This window comes from Oryctolagus cuniculus, chromosome 21 (genome assembly GCF_051225735.1).
Source record: "Oryctolagus cuniculus isolate XC-2025 breed Fujian yellow rabbit chromosome 21, ASM5122573v1, whole genome shotgun sequence".
NCBI lineage: Eukaryota > Metazoa > Chordata > Mammalia > Lagomorpha > Leporidae > Oryctolagus > Oryctolagus cuniculus.
In genome coordinates, this window is record NC_142887.1 from 35012791 (window position 1) to 35026217 (window position 13427).

At 64.6% G+C, this 13427-nt stretch overlaps 1 protein-coding gene across 14 annotated transcripts in view; it reads left to right on the forward strand.

Moving 5' to 3' along the window:
* Positions 1-13427, forward strand: part of GNB1L (G protein subunit beta 1 like) — an 84307-nt gene that overhangs the window by 37837 nt on the left and 33043 nt on the right. For 11 of the 14 annotated variants that reach the window (XM_051837283.3, XM_089323586.1, XM_089323587.1 and 8 more), the window contains 3 exons: positions 2180-2342; positions 6340-6438; positions 9102-9317. In XM_051837283.3, coding sequence (XP_051693243.3) covers positions 2180-2342; positions 6340-6438; positions 9102-9317 — 478 coding nt within the window. Of the gene's footprint in view, positions 1-2179; positions 2343-6339; positions 6439-9101; positions 9318-12140; positions 12544-13427 lie in introns of those variants that run through there. The other 3 variants (XM_089323592.1, XM_089323591.1, XM_089323590.1) reach the window with 1 other exon arrangement.

A 13427-nucleotide genomic window follows, 5' to 3' on the forward strand; every position in this document is an offset into this window, starting at 1 on the left:
TCTTCCAGGGTCCTCCCAGCCTCACCTCAGTACCCTCAGAGGTTTCTCCTGAGTGACGCTGGGCTGTGCTCCCAGTCAGGGGCCGTGTGGGAGGCGGGGTGGCCCTGGGTCAGAGCTCCGCAGGCAGAGACGGCAGGTGCGCAATGGCCAGGTGCATTTATGGGGCACTGGAGGCCGCCCGCCGTGGCCGCGCTCAGCGCTCAGCTGTGTTTGCACGCCGAGCCCCTCCGAGTGGCCCTTGAAGAGCCCTGCGCTTTCATGTCCCCCAGCCCCACCGCACCTGCGCCTGCCACAGCCACCTTGGCTCGGCATTTCTTTCACCTTTTTTTTTCTTTCTGTTGTTGAATGGAGCACACTTCAGAGACGGCCATTGTGTTATCAGAATGTGTGCCCGGGGACCTCCTCCCCCAACCATCGCCTGTACCCCACCCCCAGAGGCAGAGACCACCCCCACTCCTGTCCCAGCCTCTCCTTCTTGCTTTACTGCCTGGATGTGTCTGAAGAGCTTAGACTAGTTTTGTCCATTTCTTCCCCTTAACCTTAAAAAAAAAAAATGGAGCCATAAAGGACACAGCTTCCCTGCACTCTGCTTCCCCCACGAGGTCCCCTCCCCGCCCCTGGGGGCCTTGCGTGTGGCTGCACGTGATCCCGGACACGGCTCTTTGCTGTGTGTCTCCTGGCTGTGTGCCCACATCTCACCTCCTCCTGTTGGAGGCGTCCTGGGTGCCCACACTTCATGCTGGGGCCCTCTGGGGCATGCTGCCGGCCATGGCATAAACCCCTGTTACCTCTCTGCTCTCGCCCACTTCTCTGTGGGAGCAGCTGTTGTTCTCTCAATAGGAGTCTTTTTTTTCTTTTTACATGTATATTCTGGACGTGGTGGATGCTTTTCATCACCACTCTGTTTCCCCTGCACAGTGGCGTGCGTTTTCCACTCTGTCACAGTGCCTTAATGATCCGAATTATTATTCGTCTTCATGGAGTCAGATCCGCCAGGCCCTTTGGCAAATTCCCGTCTTGGCCCGTGCCTCCCGTGTCTCGCGGGGGACACCAGCTCTGTGAGGTTTCTTGAAGCCACGGCTGGCCTGGAGAATTCCAGGCCAGGGTGCAGGGTGGGCTGTGCCTCCCACATGGAAACCCATGGTTCCCCCCAACACCAAGCCGGAGAAGGGCTAAACAAGAGCACGTCGCCTAGTGGGTCACAGCTGTGCAGAGGCGAAGGCAAGCTAGAGCCCTGGTCGGGTGGGGGGGCCTTGGCCATGGGAGAGGTGTGTGTGTCCGTGTGGCTGATATCAGTGTGTGCGCGTGTGCGTGTGTGCGCGTGTGCGTGTGTGCACTGCGGTTTGGACGTCCCCTCGGAAACTCCTGCTGAATTCTCCCTGTCCCCGGGAACATTAGCCAGAGGCAGGAGGCAGGGCGAGTCGGGGAGAGAGCCAGCCCAGCCCTCGCCGTCGATGCAGGAGTGGGTTTCCTGGGGGAGCGAGGCTGGCCCTGCCGCTGCCCGCTGTCCATCTCGCTCATGCTCGCATGCCCTGCTGCTGGGTGTGTGGGCGCCCCCGACCCAGACGCAGAGTGCTGAGCCAGGCTGGCGGACGTCTGTTGTCTGTGGATTCCCCACAGCTGCAGGCAGTGGGCCCTGGGCAGTGGTGTGTGCGTGGGGTGGGACCAGCGCCCCCGACCTGGGCTTCCGATTGGCTCTCTGCACTGGAAGAACAAGGCTTGCTGGGGAAATGGCCAGGCCTGGGTCCGCCACGTCCTGCCGATGGACGCCTTGCTGGCGACGCCGAGCCAGCTGCAACCGCTGACTTGGGAAATTCCCCCGAGGGAGGGATTGCGGGGTTGCTGCAGCCTCATCCACAGGGCAGAGGGCGGGGACGGCATGCACCTTGTGGTGCCGGCACCGGCCCTGGCGGCCGTGGGAGGGGGGTATGTGCCGCAGAGCATGCTGGACACAGACTGCTGCCTGTCCCGAACTCGGGCGCTCTGGATGCCAACTCTCCTGGCAGAGAGAAGCCCTTCCTCAACCGAGCTTCCCGATCCACGAAGACTCTGCTCACCGCAGTTAGTGTCTGAAACCATGGTCCCTGCCGGCCCTCAGCCTTGGGGGGGGGGGGGGGCGGCGGACACAGGCCCCGAAGCCCACCCATGGGAATCCCACGGCCTCCTCTTGCTTTGTCAGCCAGGGCCGGGACCTGCGACTGTGCCTCTGGAGCCTGGCAGAGGGCAGGAACGCCGTCGTGGACTCCGTGCCCCTGGAAAGCGTGGGCTTCTGCAGGAGCTCCGTCCTGGCCGGGGAGCAGCCGCGCTGGACGCTCGCCGTGCCAGGCCAGGGCAGCGACGAGGTGAGGACCAGCCTGCCACTGGGCGCTCAGGGTAGGGGTGGGCACCCACCAGCACAGGACCCTGCGGGAGCAGCTGGGGTCTAGTTTGGGGTCTGGGGTCTGCCACCCAACTGCAACTCCAGGGGCCACCAGAGGTGAGTGAGCAGCTGGCTGGGCCCTGGTGGTGTGCCCACCTCGGATCTCCCCTCTCCCACACTGCCCAGGGCAGTGGAGAGGATCAGGGAGGGGCTCAGGGGGCACTGGCTGCATCGCCCACAGAGGAGAACAGCCCAGGATGGCTGAGTGCCAAGGACAAGGCCACCAGGAGTGGATGGGGAGAGACCGCCCGGGTCTGCAGAGGACTGGAGCAGGAAGAGCCTTCTGGGTAGAGGCAGGAGATGGTGGGAGAGACATGGAGGCCCTGGTGAAGCTGGGGCGGGAAGGGGAGCGGCACAGCACCAGGCACCATGTCAGGGCTGGGGTGCAGGGGTGAGGGATGGCAGTGACCGCCGTCCCAGGGGGAGGTGGGCAGGGGTGCATCCAGTGGATGGGGCTACACCGGGGCTGGGGGGTCGCTGGCAGGTGGCGTTCAGGCCAAAGTGACCAGAGGCATTGGTGACAATGAGAAGGGCCAGGCTGGACAGCAGTGTCCATAGCCCTGAGCACTGGGGAAGCCAAGACCTCCAGGAGCAGGAGGGGTGCGGCTCACTGTTGCCCCAGGGCCAGAGTGGGACCAGGGAGGGCCTCCTGCACCCGCCCAGAGCCTCTGCAGCCAGCGGCGGCTCAGCTCGGGCAGGGCGGCTCCGCCAGAGCTGGCAGCCCAGGGCCCTGCGCACGGCTCACCTTGGCCCGCAGCCAGGAAGAGCCGTCGTGGCTTCGAGCAGATTCATAAATAACGAGACGGGAACAGGCATTTATTTGCTCGTGATTGCGTTTAAATCGCCAATTAGGAGCTACACACACTTCTCTTGCTGGTTTGCCAAAAACCTGCTCTGAGTTTTATTAATGTGAGAAAGGGGCGTGCTCACTCCTGGACCGTGGCAGCCAGCAGTGCCAGCTCCCTGGGAGCTGCCAGACCCTGGAGATGCCCCCCCGCCCCGCCAGGGCCAGCGCTGCCGGCCGCTCTCCATGTGCTCCCATTGCAGCCGCTGGCTGGCAGACGGTCAGCTTGCCCCCACCCCCACCCTGGAGGCTGCACGCTGGCTTCCTGGCCGCGGCTCTGCCCGTGCGGGAAGCATATGTATTTTCCAGGAGCGGCTGGTGTGGGGACCTTGGCATCCCCGGGGAAAAGGGCTGTTTTCCACAGTCCCACCTGGAATCTGCCTGGACCGGGCCCTGGAAAAGCCTCCCTGGCTGTGCCCAGACAGTGCCCGGAGCTCTGGGTGGCCACACCTGCCCGAACCCAGCATCTTCCTTCCCTTCTGGAAGCAAGAGTGTAGTTGGGTGCCAGGTGGCAGGCTCCCCAGGTCTGTACAGGAGGTTCTGTGGCCCCTCCCCTGACCCCAGAGGCCCATTCTTGTGTGCCAGCCTGCCTGCCAGGGCTGCCCGCAGAAGGGTTCCGTAGGGGCCGCCACCCAGGCTCCCCGCACAGCTCCCAGCTTGGACCTCAGGGCCGCCCTGGTTTCCACACTCCCCTGCTGCCCTCGCCGGCCTGGGTACCCTGCTGTGCCCGAGCCCATGCTCACCACCGCGGGGACCTGCGGGCCGTGAGCCAGGCTCCCCAGAACGTCCAGCCAGCCCCAGGTGGCCGCCAGGGCTCGGGTTCATGTGGGCCCCGCCCCCGCCCCGGCCCCTCCCACCGTGGCTGCAGTCCTGCAGCAAGCAGGGAAGGGCTCGGAGCCCCGCCCCCAGCCCCCTTCTCTGCCCAGGTGTCCCCGCGTCCTCTTCCCCACGTCTCCTTTCACTGTGCAGCAACTTCTCCCTGAGCGATTTCCCCTGAGGAGCCCTAGGTGCCCAGACAGCCCCCACCCATCTGGCCCGCCTGGTCGCCTCCTCGTCCCAGGGCTGTGACGGCCTTGGACAGCCTCATCCCATTGCCGCAGTTGTCGCCCGTGGGCGTCTTCAGTCAGGCAGCTCACCCGAGGCCCCTGGGTGCTGGGCCTGAAAGGCAGGGAGTCTGTGTGCGTGTGCGTGTATGTGTGTGTGCAGTATGTGTGCGCATGTGTTCATCTGGGCATGTGTACACGTGCGTGTATGTGTGTGTGCAGTATGTGTGTGCATGTGTTCATCTGGGCATGTGTACATGTGCGTGTATGCATGTGTGTGCAGTATGTGTGTGTGCATGTGTTCATCTGGGCATGTGTACACGTGCGTGTATGTGTGTGTGTGCAGTATGTGTGCATGTGTTCATCTGGGCATGTGTACACGTGCGTGTATGTGTGTGTGTGCAGTATGTGTGTGCATGTGTTCATCTGGGCATGTGTACACGTGCGTGTATGCGTGTGTGTGCAGTATGTGTGTGTGCATGTGTTCATCTGGGCATGTGTACACGTGCGTGTATGTGTGTGTGTGCAGTATGTATGCATGTGTTCATCTGGGCATGTGTACACGTGCGTGTATGCGTGTGTGTGCAGTATGTGTGCATGTGTTCATCTGGGCATGTGTACACGTGCATGTATGTGTGTGTGCAGTATGTGTGCATGTGTTCATCTGGGCATGTGTACACGTGCATGTATGCATGTGTGTGCAGTATGTGTGTGCATGTGTTCATCTGGGCACGTGCACATGTGCGCCTGTATGCAAGTGTGCATGTGCGTATGTGCACACGTGCCTGTGTGTTCATGTGTACGTGTGCACTTTCATGCATGTGCACGCGTGTGGGCATACTCCAGGACTCACGTTTTGCGGCAGGCCAGTCAGAGCTGTGAGCCAAGCTGGCAGAAGCGCCGCCATCAGGGGAGTGTGTGGCCCAGCTGTGGGGGGCAGGGGTCAGCAGGACTGTGCTGCTGAGGGGCAGTCTCAGCTCCCTGCCCCTGCGCGGTGGCAGCGCTCAGCCCAGGCCCATCCTGTGTGGGCCAGGGAGCAGTGAGGCTCTCACCCGCATGGTCACTCACTGCTCTCTGGGGCACTACCTCCCAACCCGGCCACACAACAGCCCCAACCGCTTGGGACCTCAGGCTCTTTGTTTGCAAGCCTAGGGGAGCGCAGAGTTGGCCAGGCTTTCTGTCCCAGGTGGTTGGCGTGGCTGCAGCCACACGAGTGGTAGGGAGCCACCATCACTGCCACCTGGGGTGGTCAGGGCCTGCAGAGACCCCCAGTCCCCGGAGCACTGGCGGAGCCGACCAGCCAGCCACACAAACGCCAGCCCAGCCGCAGCGCACCTCGTGGGAACCCCTGCTTCTCAGAGCTCTGCAAGAGGGGCTGTCCTGACCCCAGCAAGGGAAGGGAGGGACCCAGGACAGCCCAGCTGGGGGCTGATTCTGGTCTGGGCGTTCCAGCACCTGAGTCTGCCCCTTGGGACTCTGCTTGTCCCCCTGGGGACGGTCAGCACATGCACAGCTCAGGTGGACAGGACAGGCTGGGCAAGGTCCACGGCCAGTGTCCAGGGGACACAGGCACAGGGGGTGCTGGGAAAGCCAGGACTCCTTCCCTAGGCCGGCTCGGGGGGGGGTCCTTGGCGCTGCTGTGCCAGTCCTTGCTCCGCTGGACAAGCCTGAGGTCACCCCATGTGAAACCTGCAGCAGGAACCGGAAGCAGAGAGAGGCAAGCGAGCCAAGCCAGCGCCCCGCCAGCCCCACCCAGAGGCCCGGGGCGGCTGCCATGCAGCCAGCGCCGAGGGCCGGTCACTCAGGCACCATGCGAACACTTGGTCACAAGCACCCAGCAAGCCCCCAGGCCCCAGGAGTGAGCAAGCGAGCGGGGAGCCCATGCGCAGCGTCCCAGTTAGGAGACTGGGCTCCCGCGGGGAGGGGGACAGAAACTCACAGCGGCCTTGGCTAATCGCCTTAGAAGTCTCGTGTTTGTACAACTCCAGCCCGCCCTGGCACCGGCCCAGATCGGCTTGTTTTCTCACCGTCAGGTTCGGATTCTGGAGATGCCATCCAAGACGTCGGTGTGCACCCTGAAGCCGGAGCAGGGCGCCAAGCTGGGCATGCCCATGTGCCTGAGGCTGCAGCAGGTAAGGCGGGCGCACGCCGGCCACGCCCCCGCCGCCGCCGCCATGAGTCATGCCCCATGCAGGGTCTGATTTATCCCCGGACCCCTTCCAAGAACATGTGCACACCACCCCCGGCAGCCCGTGTCCCCCGCCCTGCCCCCCTGGGCTGCTGCCTGCAGAAGGGGCTCCCCTGTAAATCACCAGAGAGGCCAGGCCTGGCTGGAAGCTGCAGCCCAGTGGTGGGTGCCCATCCTCTTCAGGCCTCACAGTCAGGGGCTGCTCTCCGGAGGGACCGCGCCTGTGCCTTTGGTGCCAGCTCAGCCCGGCGAGCCCGGGCGTCCGTGCTTTGCTGGGGAATGGCTCTCCTCTCTCCCTCCTAGAGGCGGAAGTGGGTTTTAGGCGATGGCTTTCCCCACGGCCACACCCAGGATTCCTGAGCCACAGCCGTTTTCCATCTTTCTAGACTGTTCTTTCTGGATAGAGGGGCGGGGGGAGGGGTGGCTGGCAGCACGGCTGGCCTGGGTCCAGGGTTGCAAGGTCACCAAGAGCTCCTGGGGTCAGGTCCGGGCAGCAGAGTACCGGCGTCCTGGGAATCCCAGGCTCAGTCACTGTTAGGCGCTGGGCTCAGAGTGCCTGCCTGCCTGCCTGCCTCAGAGCCACCCTGTGCTGGGCCGGGGGCGGGGGAGGGGACTCCTGTCCCCAGTGCCCTTTGAACTCTTCCCAAGAGTTGGGCTTTAGGCTCGTGCTGCTCAGAGGTGCCTGTGTGCCAGGCAGGATCCACGCCAGATGTGCCTCCCCCAGGGAGACCTGGAATAAAACCGGGGCTTCGGTGTTGCCCCTGGTGGAGGCGAGGAGGGGATGGGGGGGGGGGGGCTTCTGAGGGAGCCCCTGGGCTAGCAGGTGTGTGTCCAGGCCTGAGGCCTGCAGGCGGGCAGTGACCACAGTATCTCAGGGCCAGACGGATGCCCCTGGCTGCACCCTGGGAGCCGTGGCGTTGCACAACCGTGTAAAAATTCCAGCAGAAAAATGTGTCGGAAGGGATGTACCAACTTGTCAGGGTAATTAGCACAGCCGACAGGAGGACAGGCGGTGATTGTGTCGGGGACACGAGACCCGGCCTGAGGCTCTGGCTCCCGGCCCTGGAGTCTCAGGTCCCTGCAGCCGTCCCGGCCTGCGTTGGATGGCAGAGAGTTGGCAGAGGCCCTGCTGCAAGTGGCTTCCGCTCCCCCATGGGACCCGCTCCCACTATGGGCTGTAGGCTGTAGGTCTCCGTAGGGAGTGGGGGAGGAGCCAGAGAAGAGCAGATGGGGCCACTTCCGGTCAGGAGCCGCCAAGGCTGCAGCCATCAAAGCCCCTGCTCCAGAAAGTCTGTCCCTGGGAGGAGGCCGGGAGACCCCAGCAGGGAGTGGGGTTGGCCAGGTGAGGACCTCAGGGCCAGGCCGGCTGCTGGGCACCACTACAGGTGTTCTCTGAGCATCAGGCTCACAGGCCACACGCAGGCTTCACGCCGAGCCTGGCCAGAGCCGCTCTCGGCGGTGAGCAGAGCCCTGGGCCCAGGAGACCAGGAGGAGAGCACAGGCAGGCTAGGCGGAAGGTGACACAGGTAAGGGAGCCGAGCCACCGTGTAGCGTAACAGACCCCACTGGGCCCCAGGCAAGGTCTTCAGAGGCCCGGCAGTGGCTGGGATCCAGACAGAGTACCTGGCCCCGACCCTGCCCTGCACAGCTGCCGGCCGCCGGAGCCCTGTCTGGGGAGCCCGAGCTCTGCCTGAGAGAACCATCCTGGGTCCCCATGCTCGGGGCTGACGAGGCAGGAGCAGCACGCAGCGCGGCTGGGCCCCACGCACGTAGGTGCAGGGTCCTCATGTCAGGGACGACGCTGGGGAGGCACAGCCGCCACCCGCACCCCTCTGGGGAGCCGCCCTCCTTCCTGCCCCCCAGTGAAGGCGAAGTCGCCAGAGCACCGTGGTTTGCAGCCCTGTCCGGGCACACAGAGGTGGCCTCTGGACCAGCTCTGGACCAGCTCTGGACCAGCTCCGGCCTTGGCAGGTGTACCGCGGCCACACGCAGGCCCTGGTGCCTGCGTCCGTCCCCCTGCCCAGCCTCAGTCTCCCCTTCCGACCTGCAGGCAGCCCTGGCGTCTACTCGTCAGAGCCACGGGTTGCACCCAGGCCTCCTCCAGGGTGACGCGGGGTCCCAGCCCACTCCTCTCCTGGGGCTGTTGCAGAGGATAAATAAACGAGGCGTCTGCCCAGGGCACAGAGCCCTCTGACCCCGGCCCTCATTTATCACGACGGCACGGCCCCGCGGAGCGGCTCACGCCAGGCTGCCGGGCAGGGGCGGGGGGTGGGGGCGGCTTCCGCAGCCATGCGGACGAGGCCCAGAAAGTTCATTTTCATGGAGGGAGCTCGGGATGCCCCTGGCTGGGGGCTCTGGACGGGTGACCCGCGTAGCAGGCCGGGGAGAGGATGCGGGAGCACGGGTCCTCCCCGGGCGTGAGAGAGGCGGGGAAGGGGCAAGTGGGACCTGGCCGGCTGCACGGTGAGGGAGCCAAGTCTCGCGGCTGGGGCTGCTGGCTGCCAGGGCACACGGGGAGCACAGGACAGGCGGGAGCCCCAGAGCCCCTTCCACCCTGAAGCTCTGTGGAGACGGGGTCCCTGATTCTGCTGCCTGCCCCGCCCGCAGGCTGACTCCAGCCCCCGCCCCCTCCTCCTGGCTGGCTATGAGGACGGATCGGTGGCCCTGTGGGACGTGTCCGAGCGGAAGGTGTGCAGCCGCATCGCCTGCCACGAGGAACCGGTCATGGGCCTTGACTTCGACCCCCAGAGGGCCCGGGGCGTCTCAGGCTCGGCGGGGAAAGCGCTGGCTGTCTGGAGCGTGGACGGGCAGCAGGCCCTGCAGGTCAGTGTGCGGGGGTGGGGTGGGGGCCCGGCCCCATCCATCCTGCCCTGCACTAACAGTCTGATAGGCTGAAACAATATTTAGGCATGAAGAGGAGCCGGCGCACATCCCCGGCTAATCCATCACGCGGAGGCGGGCGCGGGCGGCACAGGAAGCAGGGGGCGTGGGCGCGGCCGAGCGTTCACATGGTTTGGGTTTCTCGCAGACCCCGGGTTAGCAGCAGTCACGTCTTGTCCATCTAGCGAAAAGGCACGTAGAGTACTGAGGAAGGCTCAGGCCCCTTTGTGGGAAACTCAGAGGAATTTGTTCAGTAAGGAACTGATTAATCAAAAAAAAAAAAAAAAAAAGGAAGAGGGGGACTTCATGGAGCCGAGGCCCCCTGTGGTGGTCTGCGGGCAGGCCCCGAGGGAGGCCGCTGCTCACGGGCAACAGGAACGCCTGAGGCCTCGGGGCCCAGTGGGAGCTCCTACAGATCTTCCCACAATGCCTGTGGACTCTGCCAGCCAGCCTGGCCTGGCCTGGCTCCAGGGTGCTGGTGTCCAGGCCTGGGCCTGCAACCCTGGTGCCCGGCACGGGGTGGCCAGGCCGCAGGCGTGGCTCATTTGAGAAGCTGGAGGTGGTGCAGGCCACATGGGGCCTGAGGTGCTGGGGCATCCCGGGTCTCGTGGCCCCCAGAGGGTGGGCTTGGCTGCAGAGTGGGCTCTGGGGGCGGGCGAAGACCCTCCTTGTGAGCTACGAGCCTTAGACGACCGAGACTTGAGCATGGCCGGTGAGTGGAAACAGCTCTGCACCCAGGTGGGGGCGGGAAACCCCAGGATCCCAGCCCTAGAGCGCTGAGGACAAGGCCTGTGGGCTGTGGAGGGCCAGGCCGAGCCAAGGCCAGCCCCCAAGGGGAGAAGCTGCCTGGCAGGTGTGGTGCCTGGAGCTCAGAAGGGGCCTTAGCTTTGGCCATCAGGCCCACGTGGGAGTGGGCACTGCCAGCCTCCCAAGGCGGGAGGGATGGAAAGGCCCCCAGTGAGAATAGGGACACGCTGAGGGGACAAGAGTGCTGCTGAGTGATGGCTGGGGTACAACCGAGGGACTTGTCACAAGGTCATCCTGGGACAGGGGTCACCGGGACATAAGGTGATGTGGCAGCCCAAGGAAGGCGCGGCACCCAGCGGAGTTGGGGCCAGCTTGAGGGCCAGCGGCAGCAGGGGTGGGGCATCTGGGGCTGGTCCCTACAAGGTGCCCGGGAGCTGAGTGGAGGGGACGGCATCTGTGTGCCCATCCGTGAGACAGGCAGGGAGGCCCTGCTGCAAGGGGCGGGGCTCCCCAGCCGCCACCTGGGAAGAAGGTGGCCCCAGGTGGGAGGTGGGAGGAGGTGGGGGCCAGGCAGAGAGCTGTCAGTCATTTCACAAACTGGAGGCTGAATGGGGCGCTGAGTCCTCAGTCTGTGCTGAGCCTGGCGGGGCGGGGGTGGGGGTGCTGAGCTGGCCAGGTGGGCGCGGCGGCGGCCAGGCGGCGGAGTGGGGTGGGGGTGTCTCCCTCACACCCTGCTCCCTGGCGTTTCTCCTGCAGTGGTTTTGACTTTGCCAAGGGCTGGACACCCAGGCAGCTTTCCTAAGGGCTCCGCAGGGGCTGCAGCCCCAGCCACACTGCCTTCCCCCTCGCCCCGATCCCCTGCCTGCACCCAGGACCCCGGGGAAGGGCCCTCCTGTTGCCCCGGGCCAGATCCGCCCTGCCTCTCCTGGTGTGTTTGGGAAACAGCTGCTGGAACTTAAGACTGAAATTTATGGGCACGTTCCGGTGCAGAGACGAACTTTTACTCTACTAATGAATCGAAAAGTTAAAGCAGAAGGGGGACCAGGAATTAATGAATCGGAAAGTTAGAGCCGGGGAAAGGGGGGAGGCGCATCAAAGCGGGCGCACGGCTCCGTGCCGGGAGGGAGGGTGCAAGCCGGTGCGCCTGACCCGGCCTCACGTCCAGCGCTGGCCCCAGAGGCCTTGCCCTTAAGGAGGAAGCTTTGCTAAGAAACCCCACCTGAGGGCGTCCCTGACACCTGGGAGCAGGTGAGGCAGCCTCAAGGCCCTCAGCGTCCACGGGGGCCCCACGGCGCTGTGAGAGCCACGTGGGCCCGCACGGATGGGCCTCCCTCGTGTCCTCCCGCCGAAGCCTCTAATGAGCCCACATCAGTCTCCCCCCGCGGGCTCTGGGAGCAGAGCCGCGGGTGAGGTTCCCGCCGCGGAGCGTGGGTAATCGGAACCAGATGGCGGCCGTGCCGTGCATTCCTGGCACCTGAGGTCATGCGCTGAGCGAGCCACTGGTGGCCAGAGATGCTTCCCAGAGGGTCCCGGGCCGGGCCGGGGGCTGCGGCAGTGACAGGAGGCCATCCTGGTCCGGACGCGCCCCAGGGGTGCCGAGGACGGGGCAGGGAAGGGGGGGATACCCAGCCACGCCATGGCCACATGCCCGTCTTCCCGAGGTGGCTCTCCTGTGAGCGTGGGGCCGGGGGCCGCGGCTGCCATCGGGCCCAGGTGGCGCGCAGGCCTGTGCCTCCCTCCCACACGTGGCGCAAGAGCCGCCGCCTTGAAGCGGGACTGATTTACAGCCAGGGGTATTTTTAGGTCTTTAAGTAATAATGAGGCTCCCCCACCCCAAGTCAGCCCCGGGCCAGGATCAGAGCAGCGGAGGCTCTCCCTGCCCGGCCAGGGCCGGCGCCCAGGGCCGCGGTCCCATCTGCACCACAGCGCCGACCACTGCCGACCCACTCCCCGGCTTGTTAAACCTTTTACTTACTGATTCCTTCACTCATTTATCCACTTGTTTATTTCTTCATTTAGTTGATGTGAGAGCCCGACAGCTCCCATTTGCTGGTTCACTCCCCAGATGCCCGCAAGGACCAGGGCTGGGCCGGGCTGGAGCTGGGACCCAGGAACTCAGTCCAGGTCTCCCACGTGGTTGGCCGAGACCCAGTGCCTGGAGCCGTCGCTGCTGCCTGCCAGGGTGTGCCTGAGCAGGAGGCTGCAGGCGGGAGCCAGGGCCAGGGACTGGCCTGCAGGCGCCGCCCCCGCTGCACTCAGCACCCGCCAGTAGCAGTCACCAGGGGCTGCCAGGCAGGGACCACAGGGCCCAGGGCCAACTCCTCTGTCTACCATCACTGTGGCCCAGCTTTGTACCCACCCCTCCTTCCTCAGGGCATGTACAGGTCTTTCTGAAATGCTATTTAAAAAAAAAAAAAAAAAAGGTTTGTTTATTTATTTGAAAGTCAGAGTTACACAGAAGGAGAGAGAGGTCCTCCATCCGCTGGGTCACTCCCCAGTTGGCCACAACTGCTGGAGCTGCGCCAGTCCGAAGCCAGGAACCAGGAGCTTCTTCCGGGTCTCCCATGCAGGCGCAGGGGGCCCAAGGACTTGGGCCATCTTCTACTGCTTTCCCAGGCCATAGCAGAGAGCTGGACTGGAAGTAGAGCAGCTGGGACTTGAACCGGTGCCCATATGGGATGCTGGCACTGCAGACAGTGGCTTTACCCACCACACCATAGCGCCGGCCCCAGGTACAGGTCTTTATCCACATGAGAATCACCTCCCTCCAGGGCTCCCCTGCTTCTTGCTGAGATGTGCCAGGCTGGCTCTGCCTCTGTGTTGTCACCTGTTTCCTGCAGCAGCTGGGTGGGATATGGAGTCCCTCCTGTTCCCCGTGGCAGGGGCTGGGTGCCTCCACCACCCTCTGCCTGCGGGGACCTTGGCTCAGGGCTGTGCCACAAACTCCCACTTGTCCTGGGCTCTGGGTGTCCATGGCAGGGTCGAAAGCAGCTCTCTTCTCTCTGGAAACGTCATGCCATCAGTGCATTCCTATAAAGAAGGAAAACTCCAGGGAAGGACCCCTTGGGGTCCCCTGGCCCAGGAGAGCAAAGGGTGGCGGTGCGACAGCAGCCTGCTCTGAGTGGCAGGGCAGGGCCTCCGGGGCCTGCAGACACAGGCAGGTGCCTCTCCCCACCACCGCCACCGCACAGGCACGTGGCTGTGTCTGCCCCCAGCCTGCCCCAGTGTGTGCCAGCCCTTGCAGCCAGGGCCCCGTCTTGCCCTGTGTGGAGAGGGGCGCCCAGGCGGGGCTCCGCACTGCGCCAT